The sequence below is a fragment of the Vespa crabro genome, chromosome 2 (genome assembly GCF_910589235.1).
Source record: "Vespa crabro chromosome 2, iyVesCrab1.2, whole genome shotgun sequence".
In the NCBI taxonomy this organism is placed as follows: Eukaryota; Metazoa; Arthropoda; class Insecta; order Hymenoptera; family Vespidae; genus Vespa; species Vespa crabro.
Genome location: NC_060956.1, coordinates 4,192,900 through 4,213,502, shown reverse-complemented (window position 1 = coordinate 4,213,502; position 20,603 = coordinate 4,192,900). Strand labels below are relative to the sequence as shown.

Below are 20,603 nucleotides of genomic sequence, written 5' to 3'. Positions count from 1 at the left end.
AAAGCGGTCAACATCTTTGCTTATTTAACGTTTGTATTCCGTTTAATAAAGTGTTTGTATAGATATAAAAAAAAGGAGGCCGCTTATGAAATAAGACGTAGCAACTTCATAATCACGTCGCATGTTCATGTAAATCGGTGTGCGCATGCGCCAACGTGATCAGCTGTTTAGAACGTAGTGAGAGACCATTTTTACACGGAGGCGTGTATCTCGATCGAAATGTTGCTCTTTCGCGGAGTTTTCGAGCCTTGGATGAAGAACGATCGCATTATAAAATATTTTCTTTTGCCACGGTGAATATTTTCAAAGTTTCGAAAGGCCGATGTGATACGTTCAATACCGGAAGTTTTTCTTTGGTAGCACCACGTCAGGTTTTTGCAATTGTGTGGTAGTGGTGGTAGTGATGATTGTGTACGCGTAAAAAAACATGGTTGTTCAGTCGGCGTACATTTTAACACAATTGATATTATGAGATTTCTATGACAAGAAAGATGAAGTTTCGTGTGACTTTCGTATATTGGGCACTACTTTTCACATCGGTTGTGTCTAGGTAAGATTTTTGATCCTTTTACTCACATTTAACATTTAATTTAAGAAGTATATATATATATATATATACATACACACATATATTTCGCCAGTCCAAATTGAAAATATAAAAATTCACATTGTACATGTAATACCGAATTTCTTTTCTTTAAAAAAGATTTCTTTTTTCTTGAATTTATTGATTTGTCAATGAATCAAAATCACATAACCTCCTCATTTATATTCTTGTTCTCTGACATATATTATTTTATATCATTAATGGATTGAATTTGAATAGTAGTAAATATAATTTTTTTTTTCTTACAGTGGGGTGTTGTTTCTAATAGTTGCTTCAGAAAGTACAGAAGAAAGTACAGGAACGGAAAATGATGGAAATCTGTATGTGTTCGATAATTTTACAACTAATGATGAAAATCAGAAATATGAAATACCAGAAATTACGATTGCTCAAGTACAAAGTCCAGCAATAGAGAATGAATTTCTCGAGGTATGTTTCAGAATATAAATTCGAAGAGCCAAGGATTTGATCTTTGCAAATAATTATTTATTATTAATAATATGAAGGATATATTTGTGAAATTAATCAGTTTTATTATGATATATACATTATGTAATATTATATAATTGTTATTATATATATTATATATATATTATATATATATATATTATGTAATATTATATAATTGTTTATTATATAATTCTGAATATTTGTCCTTATTTTTCTAAGGAGAGTGCTACCAAAGTAACTTCTAGTTTTGACACTGTAAATACATTGGATGATCGTGTGGAAAATGATTTGGAGATTATAGCAGAAAGTATCATACAACAGCCTAATCTTTCCCAAGGGTGAGTCATTATTTTTCTTAAAAATTAGTCACATTTTTTTGAATAAATCGATCTGCTTAAGATAATTAAAGTTACAAATTATTACGCTTATCTACGTTTTAATCGCATTATCACGAGTACATCATTTATATTAATTGTTATCTTATGATGCAATTTTGATATTTTTCACGTAATGTAAAAGCATTAATCCAGATGATCAAATCATTAGAAAATATTCATTTCACCGATCAAGATCGTGTTCTTTAAACAGAGATCATTGATACACGATACATCAAATAAAAATATATTAGATTAGCATTACGTTTATTTTACTTTTTATTCTTTTAAATATGTTTTGTATCTTATTACTACAGACTTAGTAATCGTATGTTTGCTCCGTTTCTTCCGGAACAGAATATCCATAAATCGTTTGGTGCGTTTCTGTTTTCATCACGGACATTCGATACTCAGACATTTCATCAGACATGTATCATAATCTTGACTTTAATCACGCGAGTCGTCACCTGCGTCTTATCTTGTATGTCTCTTTGTTTTCCTTGTAGATTGAGTAGATGGCGAAATGGTAGGGAGGAATTATGAATATTGAATAAACTCGCGTAACAGATTAATTGTGCTCTTTCAAGAACATTTTATTGCGATAAGAAAAAAGTACAAACAGAAAATAAATATTGATGTTGTTTTTGATAATAATCGTTGATAAAAGAGTATTTGTAATTTGTTCAAGCATTCGCAATTCTACGAGAATCATTTCGAAGTTTTGAATGTATAATAAATTGTACGCAGAATTGTTTACATCTGTTGGTACAATGACTTTGATCGACATAATAGTTCTCTTGTTCTCTTCGGTTAATGGCACTGGGTGTTACGCTCGTTAACGTACGAGTATGTAGTTTATTGTTAGAATGTAAATTAGGCGGCTCTTTCGTCGTTAAATATAGACAAATACGAAACGCCAATGATTTATTTCAACACGCGGTAATCAATGTCACATATGCATTCAATTTTATAGGTAAAGATATACACTTGTGTATATATGCACAATGATTTCGTACAATTATTTTATCGTAAATGCCGTAATTATTTTTTTTTTTTCGGTTTTTCCCCTTCGAAAAAAAATTTTTGTACAATTTTAATGTATGTTAAATTGCGTATAATTAATTTTCTAGAAGTATATGTACTATGATAACGATGTGTATAATCATTAGACCGATATATATCGACTAGAAATACGATAACGTATAAATAATTTATGTCGAATAATTTATAAGAGTAATTTATTCTAACGTAAGAAAATGGCGATTGCCAAGTTGCGTTGTAACGTTTTTGCGTCACAATATATTTGCCATAGTATATTCTCATTAATAGACATGTTATATCGAATTACTTATACGCTTATATTTCACGGATTCTATTAATAAACATCAGGTTATTTGAATGATTTCCTAAAGAAACGATTTTATTATTTGTTGAAGTTATTGACGTGGGAGGTGTAGGTTTCTTTGAAAACTCGTTTTTATCGTCTTATGCTAATTAAAGAAATGGTAATCAATTTAAACGAATTGGATTCGAAAAGAACAAAATTGTCGTCGTCGTCGTCGTCGTCGTCGTCGTCGTCGTCGTCGTCGTCGTCGTCGACAACGTTCAAACTTTGGCGCGCTTTTAAAGCTTTAAAAGCGCATAACGCGATTTACTCGTAACTTTCCTTTGCCGTGTTTCCAGTTTACCGCATTATTTAACATTTACTTTAAAGTCGTAGAAAGGAAAAAAAAGAAGAAAGAAAGAAAGAAAGAAAGAAAGAAAGAGTCGGTTAAAAGGCTAAAGCTTTTGATATCTTCCTTCTTCTCTCAAGATGCACCGAAATCGAGTTAAAAGTTCCTAGAATGAGAACATTGCGTACTAGTATCAGATATTTCTATAGCTGGAAACTAGCATCGAAAAGTCGATAAAAGTAGCTTTGACAGCTGTCGTTACTCAATATCGCATGCCATGGACACTCTCTGATATCTTCTCAACGGAAATTACAAAGAATTATTTCTATCTACGTAAATTGTATACCGATTGTATTTATGCGATAAAATTGAAACGTTTAGTGACAGTTTTTTTTTCGTTTTTTTTTTATTCGTTTGTAGATATTATATATCTGCATATACCTATATATATATATATATATATATATATATATATATATATATATATATATATATATATATATATATATATATATATATTAAATATACATATATATATTTAAGAAATATTTTTGTTTTATTTTTTTCTTTTTCTCGAAAATTTCTATTCAAGTATTATGTAACAAGTAAACGTTGCGGTAACTGTGGGTTAAACGATCGAATAAGGATGTAAGACACGTGATGTTAAAATCACGTGGAAATGCCAGAAAGAAGCCATCGCAAAGTGTTTGGGTGCAAAATCAAACTGGCTTTGCAGGGTCATGTTTAGGACATGAACGAAGCCCCATTGTCGTGATGTAGGATTTAAAAGTTGTTTTCTTTTTTTCCTCTTTTTCTGACTCTCTTTCCTCCTTTTTAAATATTTTCTTGTGGAATTTGTTTTGATAAACGATTTTGTAATTTCGAGTACTACATTAGAGAGGGCCAGGGGGAGAGGGCGAGAAAGAGGGAGGGGGTGAGAGAGAGGAGGCGATGATAATGAATAAGATTTTTTTTTAAAAGTAAATAGTAAGTAGTAAAATTATTCGATTCAATTTGACTCGATTGGATTTAATTGTGGCTTCGATATTCGTTTTTGATTATTGACAGATTAACTTGTAATTTAGTCATATTTCTTGAAACGATATAAATGAACGAAATATAACGAAAGGAATATAAGATTAATATTAGTTCGATATATTTGTAAAAAAATCGAACATTAAAATACAGTCACTAGATGCATTTGTCGTAGTTACTGCATTGGCTAAGTTCCACCGATGCATTATCGGATATTTGGTGCATCGCAGGAGAGACGAGTGATGCACCAATTATCAAACGAAGCCAGATCGATAACGTGTGTGCGGCTACTTGGAGAAAATTGATATAAAATAAACTATATTGAAACGCTTGTAAAAAGGATATTTTATTTATTCATAAAGACATATATCAAATATAATACATATTTGTACAAGCGAAAAAAAAAATTAGAAAAGGAAAAAAAATCGATACTTCATATAAATGTCCTCCATAAATTTCACAGAGTGAAACGATAACGAATCGTGGACTTTCGATGAATTAACCGCTTTCTCGAATTCCGTATCGAGAGTATCGAGATTTATGTTATCCATTCATAGCCTAGATTAGACGTATCTATCGTGTCTTCATTTTCTGGGTCGGTCGTATCTTCAAAGAAAGTATGCCTTTGAAAAGAAAAAGAAGAAGAAAAGAAAGGATAATAATAGGTCTAATAAAAAAAGACCCATGATAAGAGAGATTACGGTTTGGTATAAATCTTTAGAGACAGCAAAAAAAAATAAATAAAACTGTCTCGTAGGGCATCGGAATCGTCGAAAGAACGAGACGAAAAGGATTCGAGAAAGAATCGGTAAAGGAAGAAAGTCGCGACTGTTTCGAAGAGGGAGGAAATTCTCTAAATGGAGTAAAATGTGGGCGGAGAGCGATAGTGGCGGCGGCGTGGCGCTGTTAGCCATGGTGGGGTGTGAGATAGGGGTGGGGGATGCCGATGCGAAGGGTCGTTCGAGGCGCCGCTCGAGGGAGGACATCAGTCGACGTAAGGACGTCTACCGATGTAGATGTTTTCATTCTTCTTAGCTACTATTCTGAATGCGGAGAAAAGGGTTTACAGCATCTCAAGATGCGAGAGTGTAAGAGAAGTGTATTTTTTTCGTGAGATTAAGTGAAACGAAGTCGGTTACAGGTGTTATAATTCAATTTTGGGATATTATAAGTGGAACCGGTAGTGGTGAGTTTTGTAGGCAACAATTGGTGTTTTGTATCTTTGTCTTTCTCTCTCTCTCTCCCTCTCGCTATCTTTTTTTTTCTCTTTTTTTCTCTTTTTTCTTCTTACATCTTTCAAATGTTAAAATCGTCATAAAGTATTTCTCGAACGTTCGAAAAATACAATTGCGTCATCTATCGATGAAATTATATTAACAATAATAGGTCGATCCGGTTTTTTTTTTTTTTTTTTTTTTTTTTTTTTTTTTTTTTTTTTTTTTTTTTTTTTTAAGAAACTGTTCTGTTTTAAGCGTCTGAAAATTATACTTTATCAGACGTTTCAAAATCTTCCTTCTAAAATCATATTTCGTCGAAAAGTAATTTTTGTCGAAAAATTAAAATCTTCTCGTCGGTCATCGAAATCACGATTATTACATTGATATTCGAATCGAAGTTCGTTATCGAGATTGAAGACGTCGCTGTATTATTATTTTAATTATGTTTTATTAATGTACTCGACTGCGGCCGAGTTTCGTATTACTTGTTTGGTAATTGCATCTATGATACTTACCTTCATACGATATACCTGTTGTGTACGCATCTATGTATGTATGTATGTATGTATGTATGTATGTATGTATACACACGTATATTTATCTCTATGTACATCGACAACGTTTCGCACGATAACAAATAGTCAATCGTTTATCAAAAGTATCAGCAAATTTTCATCACAAATGTATCATGTATTGTTATTAATACTTAATAACAATTTAAATGTCTATCTTTTGCAGAGGTCTACTCTTCGATTCGATAAAAAACAAAAATCTCGTTTCTACTTGGAAGAATGTATTATATTTTCGAAATATATAGACGTAGTATGTATATTGCGGAAGACATGTTTCGACGTTTGGATCGATAAGAGCGTAGAATCGCTCTCAGTTTTCAAAGTTGCAATATCCGACGAGGGAATCTTACAAAATTTTTCTTCTATTTTTGAAGTAATATAATCAAAAGTTAGTAATAGCTTACTTCGTCCTAATTTGTTGGATATTGCGATACTTGAAAAGTCCTCCTATTTCAAGCCGAAAGATTTGGATATTTCATTATTTTCTCATAGTATAAAATTATTTCAACGTTGAGCTTCTTATTTTTTTTTATTTATGTTGATCAAATACTACGATTCTATAAAAAATCATTTGATTTCAATTTATTGGTTTCTAATAATATCAAATTATTTTAACTTTGAACTTTGTTTTTTGTGTGTGTATATATATATATATATATATATATATATATATATATATATATATATATATATATATATATATATATAATAAAACAGATCATGTTACGTGCTAATGTGAGCTTAAACCATTCGTTGTGGTTATCTTTTGTCGGTCTGACTATACGTCGACTTGTTTCACTGTCGCACTACTTTACATCGAACAAGTTGTTGCAATATTTCGTTGATTTATGTAGCTTATGTTGATTCTTTATTCGAATTAGATAACAAATTCTCATCATTCATGTTCCCAATATTTCGTAATAATGTCTTCAATAACGTACAGTTCGTCTCGAAAATATGTTCGCATTTTGCAAATTATAAAAGCTAATTGTTTCTCTGAAATCTCTAAATGAAATTATTCGAATAATTGTTTCGTCCTATAACGCAATCGTTAAGTTCTTGAGAATATTGATTTTGATCTAAAACACACATTTTCTCTCTCTCTCTCTCTCTCTCTCTCTCTCTCTCTTTATGTCTATATTAACTTCGTCACATTGGCGATAATAATATTATCATGATTTTACAAGTCAGTAGATCAATTAATGCGAGATATAAAGAAGAAAGTTTGAAAATGTTTTCACTTTTTGGAGATCAATGCTCATTGATTCACATTTCGTTCGCAGTAAAGATTTTAATAGTACTTGTTAATGAAATATATGTCACATACGAAAACGATTGCCGCAATAATAGCGAAAATTCCACTCGAGATCATCTGATTGCTGTATTGTTCGACGTATTGGAATATCAAATTTTTGGGGAAGTCGGTCCAATCACTAATCAGGATAAAGCCAGCTGTAAGACAAAGTACCGCCCCCATTACGGAAAATGCTATAACCTGTAAAATAAAAATGATCTTGGTGACATAGTCTTTAACTAAACGAGTTAATCGTCTTGTCTTAATTAACATTTTCTTTTATCAATTCAACTTTGCACTTTTCACTTTCGCTGCATAAAATTCTGTTTGAAATATATTTTTATAAAATACGTCCTCGGAAATTCTAAATTTAGATCATTTGTCTTTTAGAAAACAAGAGAACATAACGGGAGACTATTATCGAGCAAGCACGATGAACTACACGTTTCCAGTTAACAGAGAACATTTCTCAATCAAATTTGAATAATTTGTACTCGCAGGAGGCCCGTGTCCTCGTTGACTAGAATGGAAATTGTAGTGCCAACGAAAGAATTATTTTCGTGATATCCTTTTTTTTCTCTCTTCACATGAAGGGTGGTCGAAGGAATATCGTGATTTTTTTTTTTTTTTTTTTATAAGAACACGTAAAATTATGCATAATAGAAAGAGTTATATCCACTTACCGTTTTCTTTGGTATACGATCACCGAGTAAATGACACAGGATGATGATAGCATTTATCAAAATATAGCCGCAGAGAGATATATAGACGATAGCTACATGGTCTATGTCTTCTCGATGAATCTCATTAAAAGGATTGACTATTAGACCAAGTGATATGATGCATAAGATCTAGAAAGTCCAATTGTTTGGAAACGTATTTAATAGTTTTTTCTTTCTTTCTTTTTTTTTAAGATCGCAGTTTTAGATAAAAGTATTTTTTTTTTTTAATTACATAATATTAAATTTAATTAATGATACGAAAAGAAAATTTTTGAACAACGGAAAAATATATTTAAAAGAAATCAATTGAAAATTGATAGAGAGAAAGAGACAGGCAGAGAGAAAGAGAGAGAAAGTGATCAATATGGCTATAGTAACACTTACAAGTTCGATGATCTTACAGAAGAAAGGAACCTCCTTGAAATATTTTTGAAGTCTCAATGAAATAGATGGTCTTTCACTCTCTTCCGACATTTTCTCACGATCAGCTTAAAGATCGTAAAAATCCAATCCCCACACTTTTGATCGTTTCACCAACGAAAACCTTGTATTTTCCGTCGTTTTCTATTTCTCTCGCTTTCTCACTTTTACGATGAACCAAACAACGCCCAGATCGTTGCGAATTGTCGTCTTTCAAGAGCCGACCGTCTAGTCGCTTCTAGTCGCGTAAGACTAGCGATGGTATACGATTTACGTTAACTAGAGTAAGTCCCCACTTCCTTGCCGTCTAAGTGCATTTAACTCGCAATTGCAACGTTTTTGGTACTCAACCTTAGATCAAATATATTAGAATATTTTCTATTATTTTCTTAGATACTTATATCAAAATTTATTGAAAATAAATTATTCGACTGTATAATAATTAATTTAATATAATGTATATTAATATATACGTATTAATATAATATCGATATAACTTTTTTATTTCCTTTCCACTTTTTTAATTGTTTTCTTATATATATATATATATATATATATATATATATATATATATATATATATATAATATAGGTATATATATATATATACCTATGTACTTGAGATATTACTAAGATTAATGAAATCGAAGATCTCGTCGAGAATAATTCGACGCGAAGATTCAGGTTACTCAGGAACTTTTCAGTATCTCGACTAAATTGCAAACTTTACAACCAGTTGTAATCCTTCCTCATTATGACTATCCTTATAACGATGGCCTTTTTGACGATGCTCGAACAAATCGCTTTTCCATAGTGTAGATTAATTGAATTTTATATACTGTTATACATGTACAGCTAATTTAATTAGAAAATTCCTATTAATTTAAAATTCATAATAATTCTTAAACTACATTTTAAAGGATTTATTAATGAAATTTCTTTCCTTTTTTTCTTTTTTTTTCTTTTTTTTCTCCCAAAGAAAAAAAAATTCATCAAAGAAATTGGAACAAAATTATATATTCGATCGAGCAACATGCATCTTCTACTCTTGCTAATAAATAATGAAAGTAATCGCAGATAACAGAACATCGTAGCCCTGATATGCGAACCACCTTCTTGTTTCATATTATGCACCGAATCGCATAAAAGCCAGTTGACACGCGCGTGCTCAGCAAACCAACACCTACATTCATCTCTCATTGTCACATTCTTAATTAATCGTGCTCGTCATCGGTCCTTCCGAGTTTTGACCTCCTCCTTGCCTCTCTCTCTCTCTCTCTCTCTCTCTCTCTCTCTCTCTCTCTCTCTCTCTCTTTCTCTTTCTCTTTCTCTTTTACTTCCCTCTCTTTCGTACTATTCTTTTGTTATTCTTTTACTATTTCCAATGCTTTGATAGTTCTTACCGCACTTTGCTACAATTATGGTGTCATTTGGGACATGAACTCGAGATTGGATGTGGGCCGATCCCTTGGAAAGAGAGAAAGAGAAAGAGAAAAAAGAGAGAAAGAGGGACTCACATCGACCTTCATGATTTTTCTAGACTGACGCACGTATCACCTCTCTTAATCATATTTTATATGTTCCTTATTTTCTTTAAGTTACCTTTCCTCTTTTTTTTTTTTTTTTGTTTTATAACTTGGAACATTCCAATTTTTATTTTCTTTTTAACTTTATCTTGAAAAAGTAGATATACAGGAATGATATCGGTACAGGATAAAATTTGTTTATCTCAATGACTCACGTTATGTTTTTCTTAATGGAATATTCCAATATCAACTAAAAGAATTATATCATGTATTCTGTTTATCATGTATTTATCATGTATTCTTCGTTTTTGTTTTCTAACGTAAGCATAACAAACGTTCGTTCGTTAATAACATGTATTTTTTTTATGCGTTTTACGTTCTTTTTTTGGTTTGTTTCTTATATTGTTGTTTTTTGTTCATTTTTTGAATTCAATATTGAAGAATTTTATTTCGAAATAACGAAGAATTTGATTTCGAAATAATTTGTTCGGAAATTTTATCATTGGAGGAACGAGCGACGGAATAAAAAATATGAAAAGTATGAAAAAATAATGTTATCGCGAGAAAGTTTCTTATTTGATTTCCTCTCATCTTGATGTACGATTCGCAGGACAATTCTGTCATCTTTTAGGAATGTCACAGTGTAATGGATTTACGATGCATCGGACGTATGTACGCGTCTCTCCGAACGACATCCAATTTCTTTGATAAAAGTGTCCGAGACAAACTTAACGTTCAACGAACGACTTTCGAACGAAGCTAAACTATATAGTTGGTGAACTAGTATGCACGACACGGCGATTACGGAAACGCGTGAAACAGAAATTGCAAAGAAGTTTGTAGTTCGCGTACATAGAACACCGTGAAACGACCGCAGGCAGATGGAAATAGTCAAGTAAAATGGAGAAATCAAGCTTTGAGTTACGATGAGGTATTATTTATCGAGAGAGAAAGATAGATAGATAGATACAGAGAGAGAGAGAGAGAGAGAGAGAGAGAAGAGAGAAAAGAGAGAGAGGTATGTCTTTTGGTTTTTCCATTTTATCTTAATATTAATTCTTCTTATTTTTTCAATTTTTAATTTAACTTGAGATTGGGCGATGTCGAATCAATCAATTTTTGGTTGTTTCGTGTTTAATATTTGTAATATCTTATTATCGCTGTCACTCGATGAATCGAAAATATCGACAATAACAGAAATAAGATTAGGTGTAAGAAAAGAAATTTCATACTTTTTTTTACATACGTTTATTCTTATTTAAATAAAATATTTGAAAAATATATCGTTTGATTTGTTCATTCTTTGATCGTTTATTACTGGATTACTTTTACATCATTGCAATTGAATAGGATAAAATTAGATAATGAAAATTTATGTCAATATTTAATGTTTAAAGTCTATTGCCTCACGATCCACCAATTTTCACGGCGAACGATTTTGATACTGCGTTTCGTCAGCGTACCGTAACGAAAGTGCAATTGTGCTCGTCGGAGAGTAAGTGAAATACGCTAGACGTCCATGATAAATCGAATATGGATGGGAGAAGCTGTTGGAAGTAATATATTAAAAAAGAAAAAAAAATCACTCGGCATTATTCATTGCGAGAAAGAGAGAGAGAAAGAGAGAGAGAGAGAGAGAGAGAGAGAGAGAGAGAGAGAGAAAATCAGTCTGGTTTATTCTCTCTCTGTCTCTCTCTCTCTCTCTCTCTCTCTCTCTCTCTCTCTCTCTCTCTTTCTCTCTCTCTTTTTTTCTTTCTATTTCAATAATCTACGAGTAATTGCTTTTAAAATGAATCGACAATCGATCATAACGTAATAACGTTTCAATAAAATTCATGTATAATTTGTATACGTACTTATCGTACGTTGAAATAAACGTTCGAAGGATAGAAAGGGATAAGAAATGAAAAGCTGTAAAAATCGTCTTAAGAATTTTTGTCCTCCTTGCATCGATGCTGAGCGAGCTTTCTAAAAAGCTCATTTCGACATCGTCAAAAGCCAATGGCGGTGGTGCACCCGCCGACCTTTTTTCTTTCCTTTCGTATTTCTACATATATATATATATATATATATATATATATATATATATATATGTATGTATATATATATGTATATATATGTACATGGATACACGGTGAAGCATTTTTATCCTTTCTAGGTCAACTGAATTTTTACGTAAGCAGGGACGACGACGACGACGACGACGACGACGACGACATTGCTGTATGTTATTATTTAACATGTATGCACGTGAATAACGACTTGGTGGGATTTGTAATAACGGTAACCCAATTCGTAAGCTTTCTCGATCTTTTTATATTTCCTAATCCAATTCCTCTTTATAATAAAGGGGAAGGAAGGAAGAATCGTTGAAAGAAAAAAAAAAAAAAAAAAAAAAAAGAAAAAAGGATAATCGACGAATTTTGAAATTGACTCCCAATCAATCGTGGTCGGCTTGCAATCAATGTTGGGTACCTAGTTATTCGAGAATCAGTGGGAAGTATCCATTACGAGCGAAAGCGGAAACGCATGAACCGCCTCTCATGTTTGACGGGGAACGTCTCTCTTTTTCTTTCTCTCTCTTTCTCTTTCTCTTTTTAGGTGTATTGAAGAAACCGTTGGCGATATCGTTCGATGTCGACAATTCGGCCCACGATGTCATTCTTTCATGTGAAAAAATACATCGATGTTGCAACAATCTCTCGAAGCGAATACTAGAGAATAGAGGAATTGGGTGTGCGCTGCCCGATCTCGTTGCAAGTTTATAGTTGATAAATTTTTGGAATTCTGCGCCTACCATCCCGCCCGTCTGATTTATCTCGATCGTTTCGAATGTAAATCAGGCTTTCTCTGAGTAATAGTGGTTCTTTCAAAGGAACGCGGTTTAACGGCGGTCGTTAAGTAATCGCGTACTTCGATCGATCGACTTCTCGGCTTCCCTACGATGGAAGCTGATACTTGTGCTTCGACCTAGCCGCGAGCATAGCACCGCCTCCTCGAAACGTTCCTAACCATAAGGAATTTTATTTTTATTCGACTACAATGGTCTACTTTACGCGTGGGTCGATCTCTCACCGCGCCCATGTCGCGAGAAGACCAAAGTGTCTTGTCGTTCCTTTTTCTTTGGTCTACAGGAAAAGGGACGTATGCGGACATATGCGGATATGTGCAGGCGAAGAACATTTTCATTTCTCTTTTATATATATATGTGTATATATATATATATATATATATATATATATATATATATATATTCCTCCTATTTTAAGAACATGATTTTTTTGTCTACTCTTTTGAAAAGACAATTTTAAAGTAATTATCAACATAAACTAATCGGCTCCGAGTGTCTTCTATTTTTCCAACTTGAATAGATCCCTGTCTTATAAGAGATATTTCTAATCCTTTTTTTTTTTTTTTTTTTTTTTTTTTTTTTTTTTAATAAAATTTATCTTTTTTTTCTTCTTCTTCTTCCTCTTCTTCTTTCGTAAAAAAAAAGCAAGTTTTTAGAACCGTTTATCTTCTTATGGACATTTACAAAGTTCAACAAGGAGCCAAATCTATTCGCGAATTATCAGAGATTTCTATGATGAGATTAACCCACATTTCTAGACGAGATATTCTAGTCTTGTCGTTTGAAGGCAAACTTTCCTATCGATGATTAGACATTAACTCGAGATTAAAGTCACAACTCGTTAATCGATCTCTCGTGTTTATTTCTCACATTTCTCTCTCTCTCTCTCTCTCCTTAAGGACTCCATAAACATTTTAACGTAGGTAAGAGAAATAAGTATTAGAAAACAGCATAGACTATGAATTCGTTCCGAACGCGTTTTCACCGACAATTAAAACGGAGACAGGTTTACGTCCGATAAATCGCACGAGATCGAACAGGAGATATATATCCTATACTCTTCCGATAGGCCATCGGGATCCATAAAACGGAACGAGTATTTCTGCGTAGTCACTTAGAGTTGATTGGCTGTCTTGTTAAAATGAATAAATGCACGCGCGGTCGATGATTTTTCTCGTGGCGACGAGTATGTACACCGCACGAGAGGAGGAAGCTTATTAGAAACGCTTCCACCGGCGATACTTTCATCCTGGATTAGATTATTCTCTCTGTAAACGAGCGTGTCCAGGTGCTCTCTCGCTAAAATCGAGCCACATAGGAAGGTGGGGAAATGAAACAGGAGGGAAGAAACATTCAAGTGCTTTCATGTAGTTCCATTTTTATTTTCTAATCCAGCAGTCTCTCTCTCTCTCTCTCTTTATTTCTCTCGCATGGCAACAGTGATCAGGTATCTCGATGTATTATGTTCCTTCGTCTTTCTAAAGCGATTTCCCCTGTCCCGTCGAATCAGGACTCGGTGAACGAGACGTTCTCGATTTTCCAAGCCGATTTGACCATGTTTAGAAGTAGGAGTCTGAGTGAGCGTTAGTTGGGCTCGTTAGGACACTCGATACAGGAACGAGTCGTCGATTTGTCACCATTTACTTCCAAACGTTCGTTTATCAAAGCAACGATACTTTAACTGGCTAATCTCATCTTTGACGAGTAATTTCCGAGAGAAAAGAAAAAAGAAAAAGAAAAGAGAGAGAGAGAGAGAGAGAGAGAAAAAAAGTCTAAAACTTCTCTTAATTGCATACGCTTTTGTTCCTCATACCTACTTTATATATTTCTTTCTCGTTAAATTGGTATGACCGACACTTTATCTCAGCGCATGCCCGTAGTTTCACTGTTGTTTCCGCAATGAAACTTTTCGATTAATATAATCTGTAACAAGTTAATGAACATTTACTGAAACAACTGTATTGAGATCGTTATCTCAAAGAGTTTATATCAACGTCTTTGTAAATTATCGTATCGAAAGGGTTTAGTTGGCACCTCAGGCTCATAAATTATACAAGTCTATCTCGGCTAACATCAAGCGAGTAATTTCTCGTTGATGCTCACGACTCGCAAACCGGATTGATTGACCATTGAAAAACGTTCGGTAGACCGTGAAACTATCGATGACCTTCTTACCATTCACGGTAGCTGTCTCACATTTTTAAAGTCTCCTTCACATCAAACTTAGCAATATATATTCGTACCTTTGTTCTTTTTTTCTTTATATACATACATACATAGATACATACATACATACATACATATATATATATATGTGTGTCATACATACACATATACACGAACATATTGTATTTTTTTCCTTGTTCTTTCCTAATCGATTTTCTATACAATATTTTCTGTCAATTTATTACAACTACTGGTAGTTTAATATTTCGATTACATGATTAAATAACTATAAACTAGTTTGCTCGAAGAAATTGATTTAGGATAGATAATTCGTATGACCTTTCAAATCGATCGATAGATGACTCATTTGTGATATCCTACATTCGAGACGATGTTTAAATTGAATTTTACGATCACGTGATCGTTTCAATGAGCTAACAAACTTCTCTTTAAACAATAAATATTTATCTATCTAACGATTTTTTTTTTTTAAACAATGTCGTCTAAGAGAGTTGAACTTGAATAAAAGTTTAAGATCGATGATCGAGATCTAAACGAGGAAGGTGAAGAAAATAGAAATTAAAATGATGACAAATCCGTGATCATCGGAGATCCTTCGATCTAAGGAGGACATGGCCAAGGGTATGGTGAAGGACCAAGGCGAATGTCCTTTATACTGGGTCGATGATTCAGGGGGACAGCTAAGGTACCTCCTTCGAGCTGCTGCACTTTATTTAACGGTAGTAGCAGCCTTGTGGTGCGTCCCCACCTGCCTCTATGATCGGTGAGGACATTATCATCAAACGATCTTTATCGATTGCGATCTTTATCGGTGTTAATCTTTTTACCTCTTCGAAAGTATTATTAATTTAGGAAGATCAGGAGATACTCGATGTGTTCTTTCATTTCTATAATTTTATTATTATTATTATTATTATTATTATTATTATTATTATTATTATTATTATTGTATTTATCTACAAGAATAATTTATTTATTTGAAATAGAACCTGAGAAAAACAGATACTCTATTCACAGAATATCGGAGACCGGGCAAGCAGTTGTATTGACCTTGGTGGATACAGCGGCGGCAGAATTGCAGAGCCTAGCTGAGCCAAAAATTGAACTCGATCCACATACATCCGTAAAGAATTCTAGTACGAAGAATAATGATAGGATATACTCCGAGGATGTACACGATGCTGAACCATCCACGCAGATATCGAGTCCTTCAACGATCGAGGAAGAAAGTATCGAAGAGGATAATGATACGAATGTTTTGTCGGACGAGGGTGAACTTCTGGGATTGCATGGGACACCACATGGAAGAAACGTTAACGAGAAAACTGCTGACATCGTGGTGGTCGTCAGAGCTGAGCAACAAAAGGTCGCAATGGATGCTGCCGTCGATGCCGTTCAATCGGAAGTTCGATCAGAGGAGGAAGAAGAAGTCGAGCAGGTGCTACCGGAAGATTTGGCCAAAGTCGAGGAAGCTTTTGCAACTGCATCCGAGTTGAACGATACAGCAGCAAGAGTTCGATTGATCAGTGGAGGCAATAGGGACGATGTGGCTGCTGCAGTGATCATCGATGGTCTTGTTGCATCTGGGCCATCCGACTCGCACGAGGATATACCATCTTTTAGCGAATGGGCACAGAAACGATTGGAGGAGGCAGAAAAGAAGAAGAGTGAGTATCGAATCTCTAGTGATTCGACTTGGATTCAACGTAGATTAAGTGGCATGTGTTCTAATTGACTATTCGCTCTAGAAATTAAAGTGATTTGTTAGATTACACAACTACATATTTGGGATCCATTGCTCTGACTGTTATCTTATATACTCTTATTTCTTGGATGGGGCAATAGCTGATCTCCCTCAAATACTTTTCAATTTCGTAAATATTCAATTGACCACTGGTATACACTTGCAGCACATCCAAACGCCTCGGTGCAAAATCCAGGAGGACCAGGTCGAGGTATGGGCGGTATGAAGGTGCGTTCGAAGAATTATGCTTCACCGGATTGCGGTGCGAAGATCGTTGCTGTTAATCCGGAAGCTCAGCACGCTAAAAGCGTATTGGCTGCCACTAGAGACGAGTACATGTTGAATACTTGTACCTCACGCGTCTGGTTTGTAGTAGAACTCTGTGAGGCCATTCAGGCAAAGAAAATTGAATTGGCAAACTTCGAACTATTTAGTTCGTCACCAAAGGAATTCTCCGTTTACGTTAGCGATCGTTTTCCAACGCGAGATTGGAGTCCGGTTGGTCACTTTACCGCGAAAGACGAGAGAGACATTCAAAGCTTTGCATTGCATCCTCAACTTTTTGGACAATTTATCAAAGTGGAACTTCAATCTCATTACGGTTCCGAACATTTTTGTCCAATTTCTCTCTTTCGTGCTTACGGTACGAGCGAGTTTGAGGTGCTCGAAACGGAAACAGAGAATCAGATATCGAGGGAATCGAGTTCTGATGCCGAAGACGATGAGGACAACGACGAAGAAGAGATACTTGATGCCGACGGTGTACCATCGAATCTTTTTGGTAGCGCTAGGGATGCCGTTCTCAGTATCGTTAAAAAAGCAGCAGAAGTTTTGGTTAAGTCTAGCGACTTGACTGGGAACAACATAACGAAGATTCAACAAAGCATAGATTCTGGCACGATATTAGAAAATTCCTACGACAGTTGTACAACACCTAGATACACCATTCTCTGTCCTAAATGTTCCGATCAAAAATTTGCCAAAGTTTTTCAATTGGTCGGTTGCAGGGATCGACAATTGGACGATCTTCTGAAGAACCATCTGGTGAATGAGACTCTCAGAGAAGATGGATTATGTGCCGATCATGGTATCGACATATCCTCGATCAATCGAACGAAGGAAGAAAATGGAAGCAGATCAAAAAGTACGGCAAGAAATCTTCAGGCAACATTCTTCTCTTCTGTTTTCAAGCCTGAGTACATAGTCGCGCTTTGCAACGTATTAGCAACGAAGGAACGCAAAGTGGTGATGAACACTAGCTACGAGATCCCTGGTAGTGAATCGGAGAACGTAACGCAGAAGGATGCTATATTAAAAGCGGAAAGCATCGATAAGAGCACCGACCTTCCTGTTGTATCCCCTCCATCACAAATCACTACCACATCTGTGATGACTTCGAAGGATGCCAAGCAACGTCAAGAATCTTCTAATGAAAAATTGGACGCTACAACTTCGACATTGGTTGGGAGCTTATCCAGCAGCGAGAGTTTGGCTTTACAAATAAAACCAACAAAAACATTGAGCAAGGAGGATCTCGGAAGGAAAGAGCCGTCTTTATCTAGTTTGGAACCTAGCAAAGAAACGGCGGAAGAAACTTTACAAGGTGAAATTATTACAACTGCACCACTTGTTAAAAATTTGCCAACACCTACGTTGAAAATTGTTGAAGAATTATCGATCTTTGGAGCTACCGAGACCGCAACTCAAACAGTAGCTAGTGTACCAATAACAACTTACGTTACTCAAGAAATAAATAACAATCTTCCTTCATCTTTAATTGAATCCGGTGAAACTATTATTCAGAGTAAAACTGAAAGAACAGAGAGAAGTGAAAACGTTGGAACGAAGAAATTGGAACAAGTGGAAATTGATGGTAAAGGGAAGGGAGAGTCTAGTGAACAAGAAGGGAAATTATCTTCACAAGATCATCTGAATTTTGATACATTGCTTTCGGATTTGAAGGACTTAGAGAACGATGCAATTAATTTGCAAAATGGACCGTCTGCTGCCTTGAACGCGCAACCGACTGCAAGTACGACGCCACAACAAAAAGAGTCCGTTTTCCTCAGGTTATCCAACAGGATCAAGGTCAGTGATAGCTTTGTTTAATTAAAAATAAGACGAATAATATAGTCAGTTTAAAAATATTTTAAATGATAAAATTTTCGAAGTATATATTGAATATCTTTATATAGAAAAAAAATTGATTTCCCTTTTAATCCACATATTTTCAAAGTCTCATAATATTTTCTATTTGACCCGATAGGGATTTAATTAAGATATACGATTAAACTTTATACAGGTAAGCGTGTTCTATGATAAAAGAAACAAAATATTTCTTATTTACTAAATATAATTTCATTCGACAGGCACTCGAAAGGAACATGTCTCTGAGCGGTCAATATTTAGAGGAACTGAGTCGACGTTACAAAAAGCAAGTGGAAGAAATGCAACGTTCTTTGGAACGTGCTATAACGGCAATGAGCGAGGAGTCGAGAAAAGGTGAGGAACGTGATTTAAAGAGACTCAACGAAATCGCTGCCTTACGAGAAGAGATAGCAGTACTCTCGAAATCAGTCGAATCGATTCTACATGATCGAGACAGTTGGCGTGGACGATTCTCTGCTATTGGCCAACACGCTCTTCTCATTTGCCTCGAAGTATTCGTGGTTATTCTTGTCCTTTCTTATTGCCGAAGAGCCACCGATTACGAGGATGAAGATGAAGAACAGGCGACGTCTAAGAAAAATACGACACGTAGAAAAAGTGCTGAAAATTTGTCAAACACTTCAACTATTAGCAAGAAGATCAAGAAACGACGACCAAGTGAGATCGCCTCTCATATATCAACCACTTATCACGATCTTATGATTGACGATCACTGCCACGAAACCAAAAAGGAACGAAAAAGGAAACGTAAGAAGGAAGCAAATACAAAGATCGTTGTTGGTATTGAAGGAAAACGAGAAACGATCAAATATAAAAGTACTTCGAGTCTTGTACCTCCAATGAACACGTTCGTTCAAACGAAAAGAGCTTCATCGACTGATCCACCGAAAATTGAAGAAATACAAGTTCAACATAGCCAAGTCAAAGATTCGAAGTATATGACAAATATCACGAGCGAGCTTAGTAATGATGATAAAATGATTTATAGTATGAAAGAATCGGTAACGGCTCGTGAAAGTAATGTTATACTTGGCCATTCAGAAGATGCCGATTTTACCGAGACACGTTTGTTTTCAACTAATCAAGATAGATCTATCATACCTGTCTCTACCTCACAGATTACTGATTTTTCCAAAAATGGCTCTTCCAAGTATGGTGGAATATTGAAGGAAGGAAAACTAAGTTCTCCATCCTTCATGAAGACAGCTTTAGGAGCAAGAAAAAAGAGAAGCTCGATTAACAACACTGGCCAAACGCAGCAAAGTACTAAAGAAGAAAAGTGGGAAACTAATTCAGGAAATTCTTCGAGCGATAGATCCTCCCACAAGGAATCTCCAGAGACATCTAGAACTCTTTTAATACAGGTTGGCAATGTAAACGGTAGTGCTGCGAACGGTTTATTGGATGAAAGTGATGAATCGAGAAGTAGTAGCGTTACTCCGACTTCCTGGAAAAAAGAGAAGAAAAGTAGCGGTCTAAAAAAGATGGTGAGAAAGATTTTTTGATTGAAGTAGATACTTGCCAGTGCGTGATACCAGGGATCCGGTAGTTGTTCGAAAAAATAATTATCGGAATATATTATCTCGTTTTTCTTCGGAAACACATTCAGATTTCGCTTTCCTTTTCCTTTTTCTTTTTTGTCTCTTTTTTCTTTTTTCTTTTCTTTTTTTTTTCTTTTTTTTTCCTGACGTTTTTCTTTTTAAAGTCAAATTATTTATGGTTTTAAAATACACTGGGTCCTATGGACTTTATGGATGTGTCAA

The 20,603-nt window shown here is 34.5% G+C and overlaps 2 protein-coding genes across 6 annotated transcripts in view; one reads left to right on the top strand and one right to left on the bottom strand.

The window, feature by feature from the left end:
* The first annotated feature begins 38 nt into the window (after nucleotides 1–38).
* The window catches only part of LOC124432897 (SUN domain-containing ossification factor), a 22,015-nt gene continuing 1,450 nt past the window's right edge, over nucleotides 39–20,603 (top strand). Inside the window, exons 1-6 of one of the 5 annotated variants that reach the window (XM_046982221.1) lie at nucleotides 39–550; nucleotides 856–1,036; nucleotides 1,277–1,395; nucleotides 15,945–16,594; nucleotides 16,838–18,759; nucleotides 19,041–20,327. In XM_046982221.1, coding sequence (XP_046838177.1) covers nucleotides 480–550; nucleotides 856–1,036; nucleotides 1,277–1,395; nucleotides 15,945–16,594; nucleotides 16,838–18,759; nucleotides 19,041–20,327 — 4,230 coding nt within the window. In that variant the 5' untranslated portion in view covers nucleotides 39–479. Of the gene's footprint in view, nucleotides 551–855; nucleotides 1,037–1,276; nucleotides 1,396–3,660; nucleotides 5,326–15,414; nucleotides 15,691–15,944; nucleotides 16,595–16,837; nucleotides 18,760–19,040 lie in introns of those variants that run through there. The other 4 variants (XM_046982222.1, XM_046982225.1, XM_046982223.1 and 1 more) reach the window with 4 other exon arrangements.
* On the bottom strand, nucleotides 6,774–8,722 carry LOC124432899. The gene is made up of 3 exons (XM_046982227.1): nucleotides 8,329–8,722; nucleotides 7,906–8,073; nucleotides 6,774–7,423 (listed from the first exon to the last, which is right to left on the bottom strand). Exons 1-3 carry the CDS (start codon nucleotides 8,416–8,418, stop codon nucleotides 7,220–7,222), a joined length of 462 nt encoding a protein of 153 aa, XP_046838183.1. The 5' UTR covers nucleotides 8,419–8,722; the 3' UTR covers nucleotides 6,774–7,219.

Excerpts from the sequence above, each read along its gene's own strand:
- LOC124432899 (XM_046982227.1), bottom strand. The coding sequence starts at position 8,418 with ATGTCGGAAGAGAGTGAAAGACCATCTATTTCATTGAGACTTCAAAAA. Across the intron at positions 8,074-8,328 it reads TCTGTAAGATCATCGAACTT|ATCTTATGCATCATATCACT; the intron begins GTAAGTGTTACT and ends TGGACTTTCTAG. Across the intron at positions 7,424-7,905 it reads ATCGTATACCAAAGAAAACG|GTTATAGCATTTTCCGTAAT; the intron begins GTAAGTGGATAT and ends TTTATTTTACAG.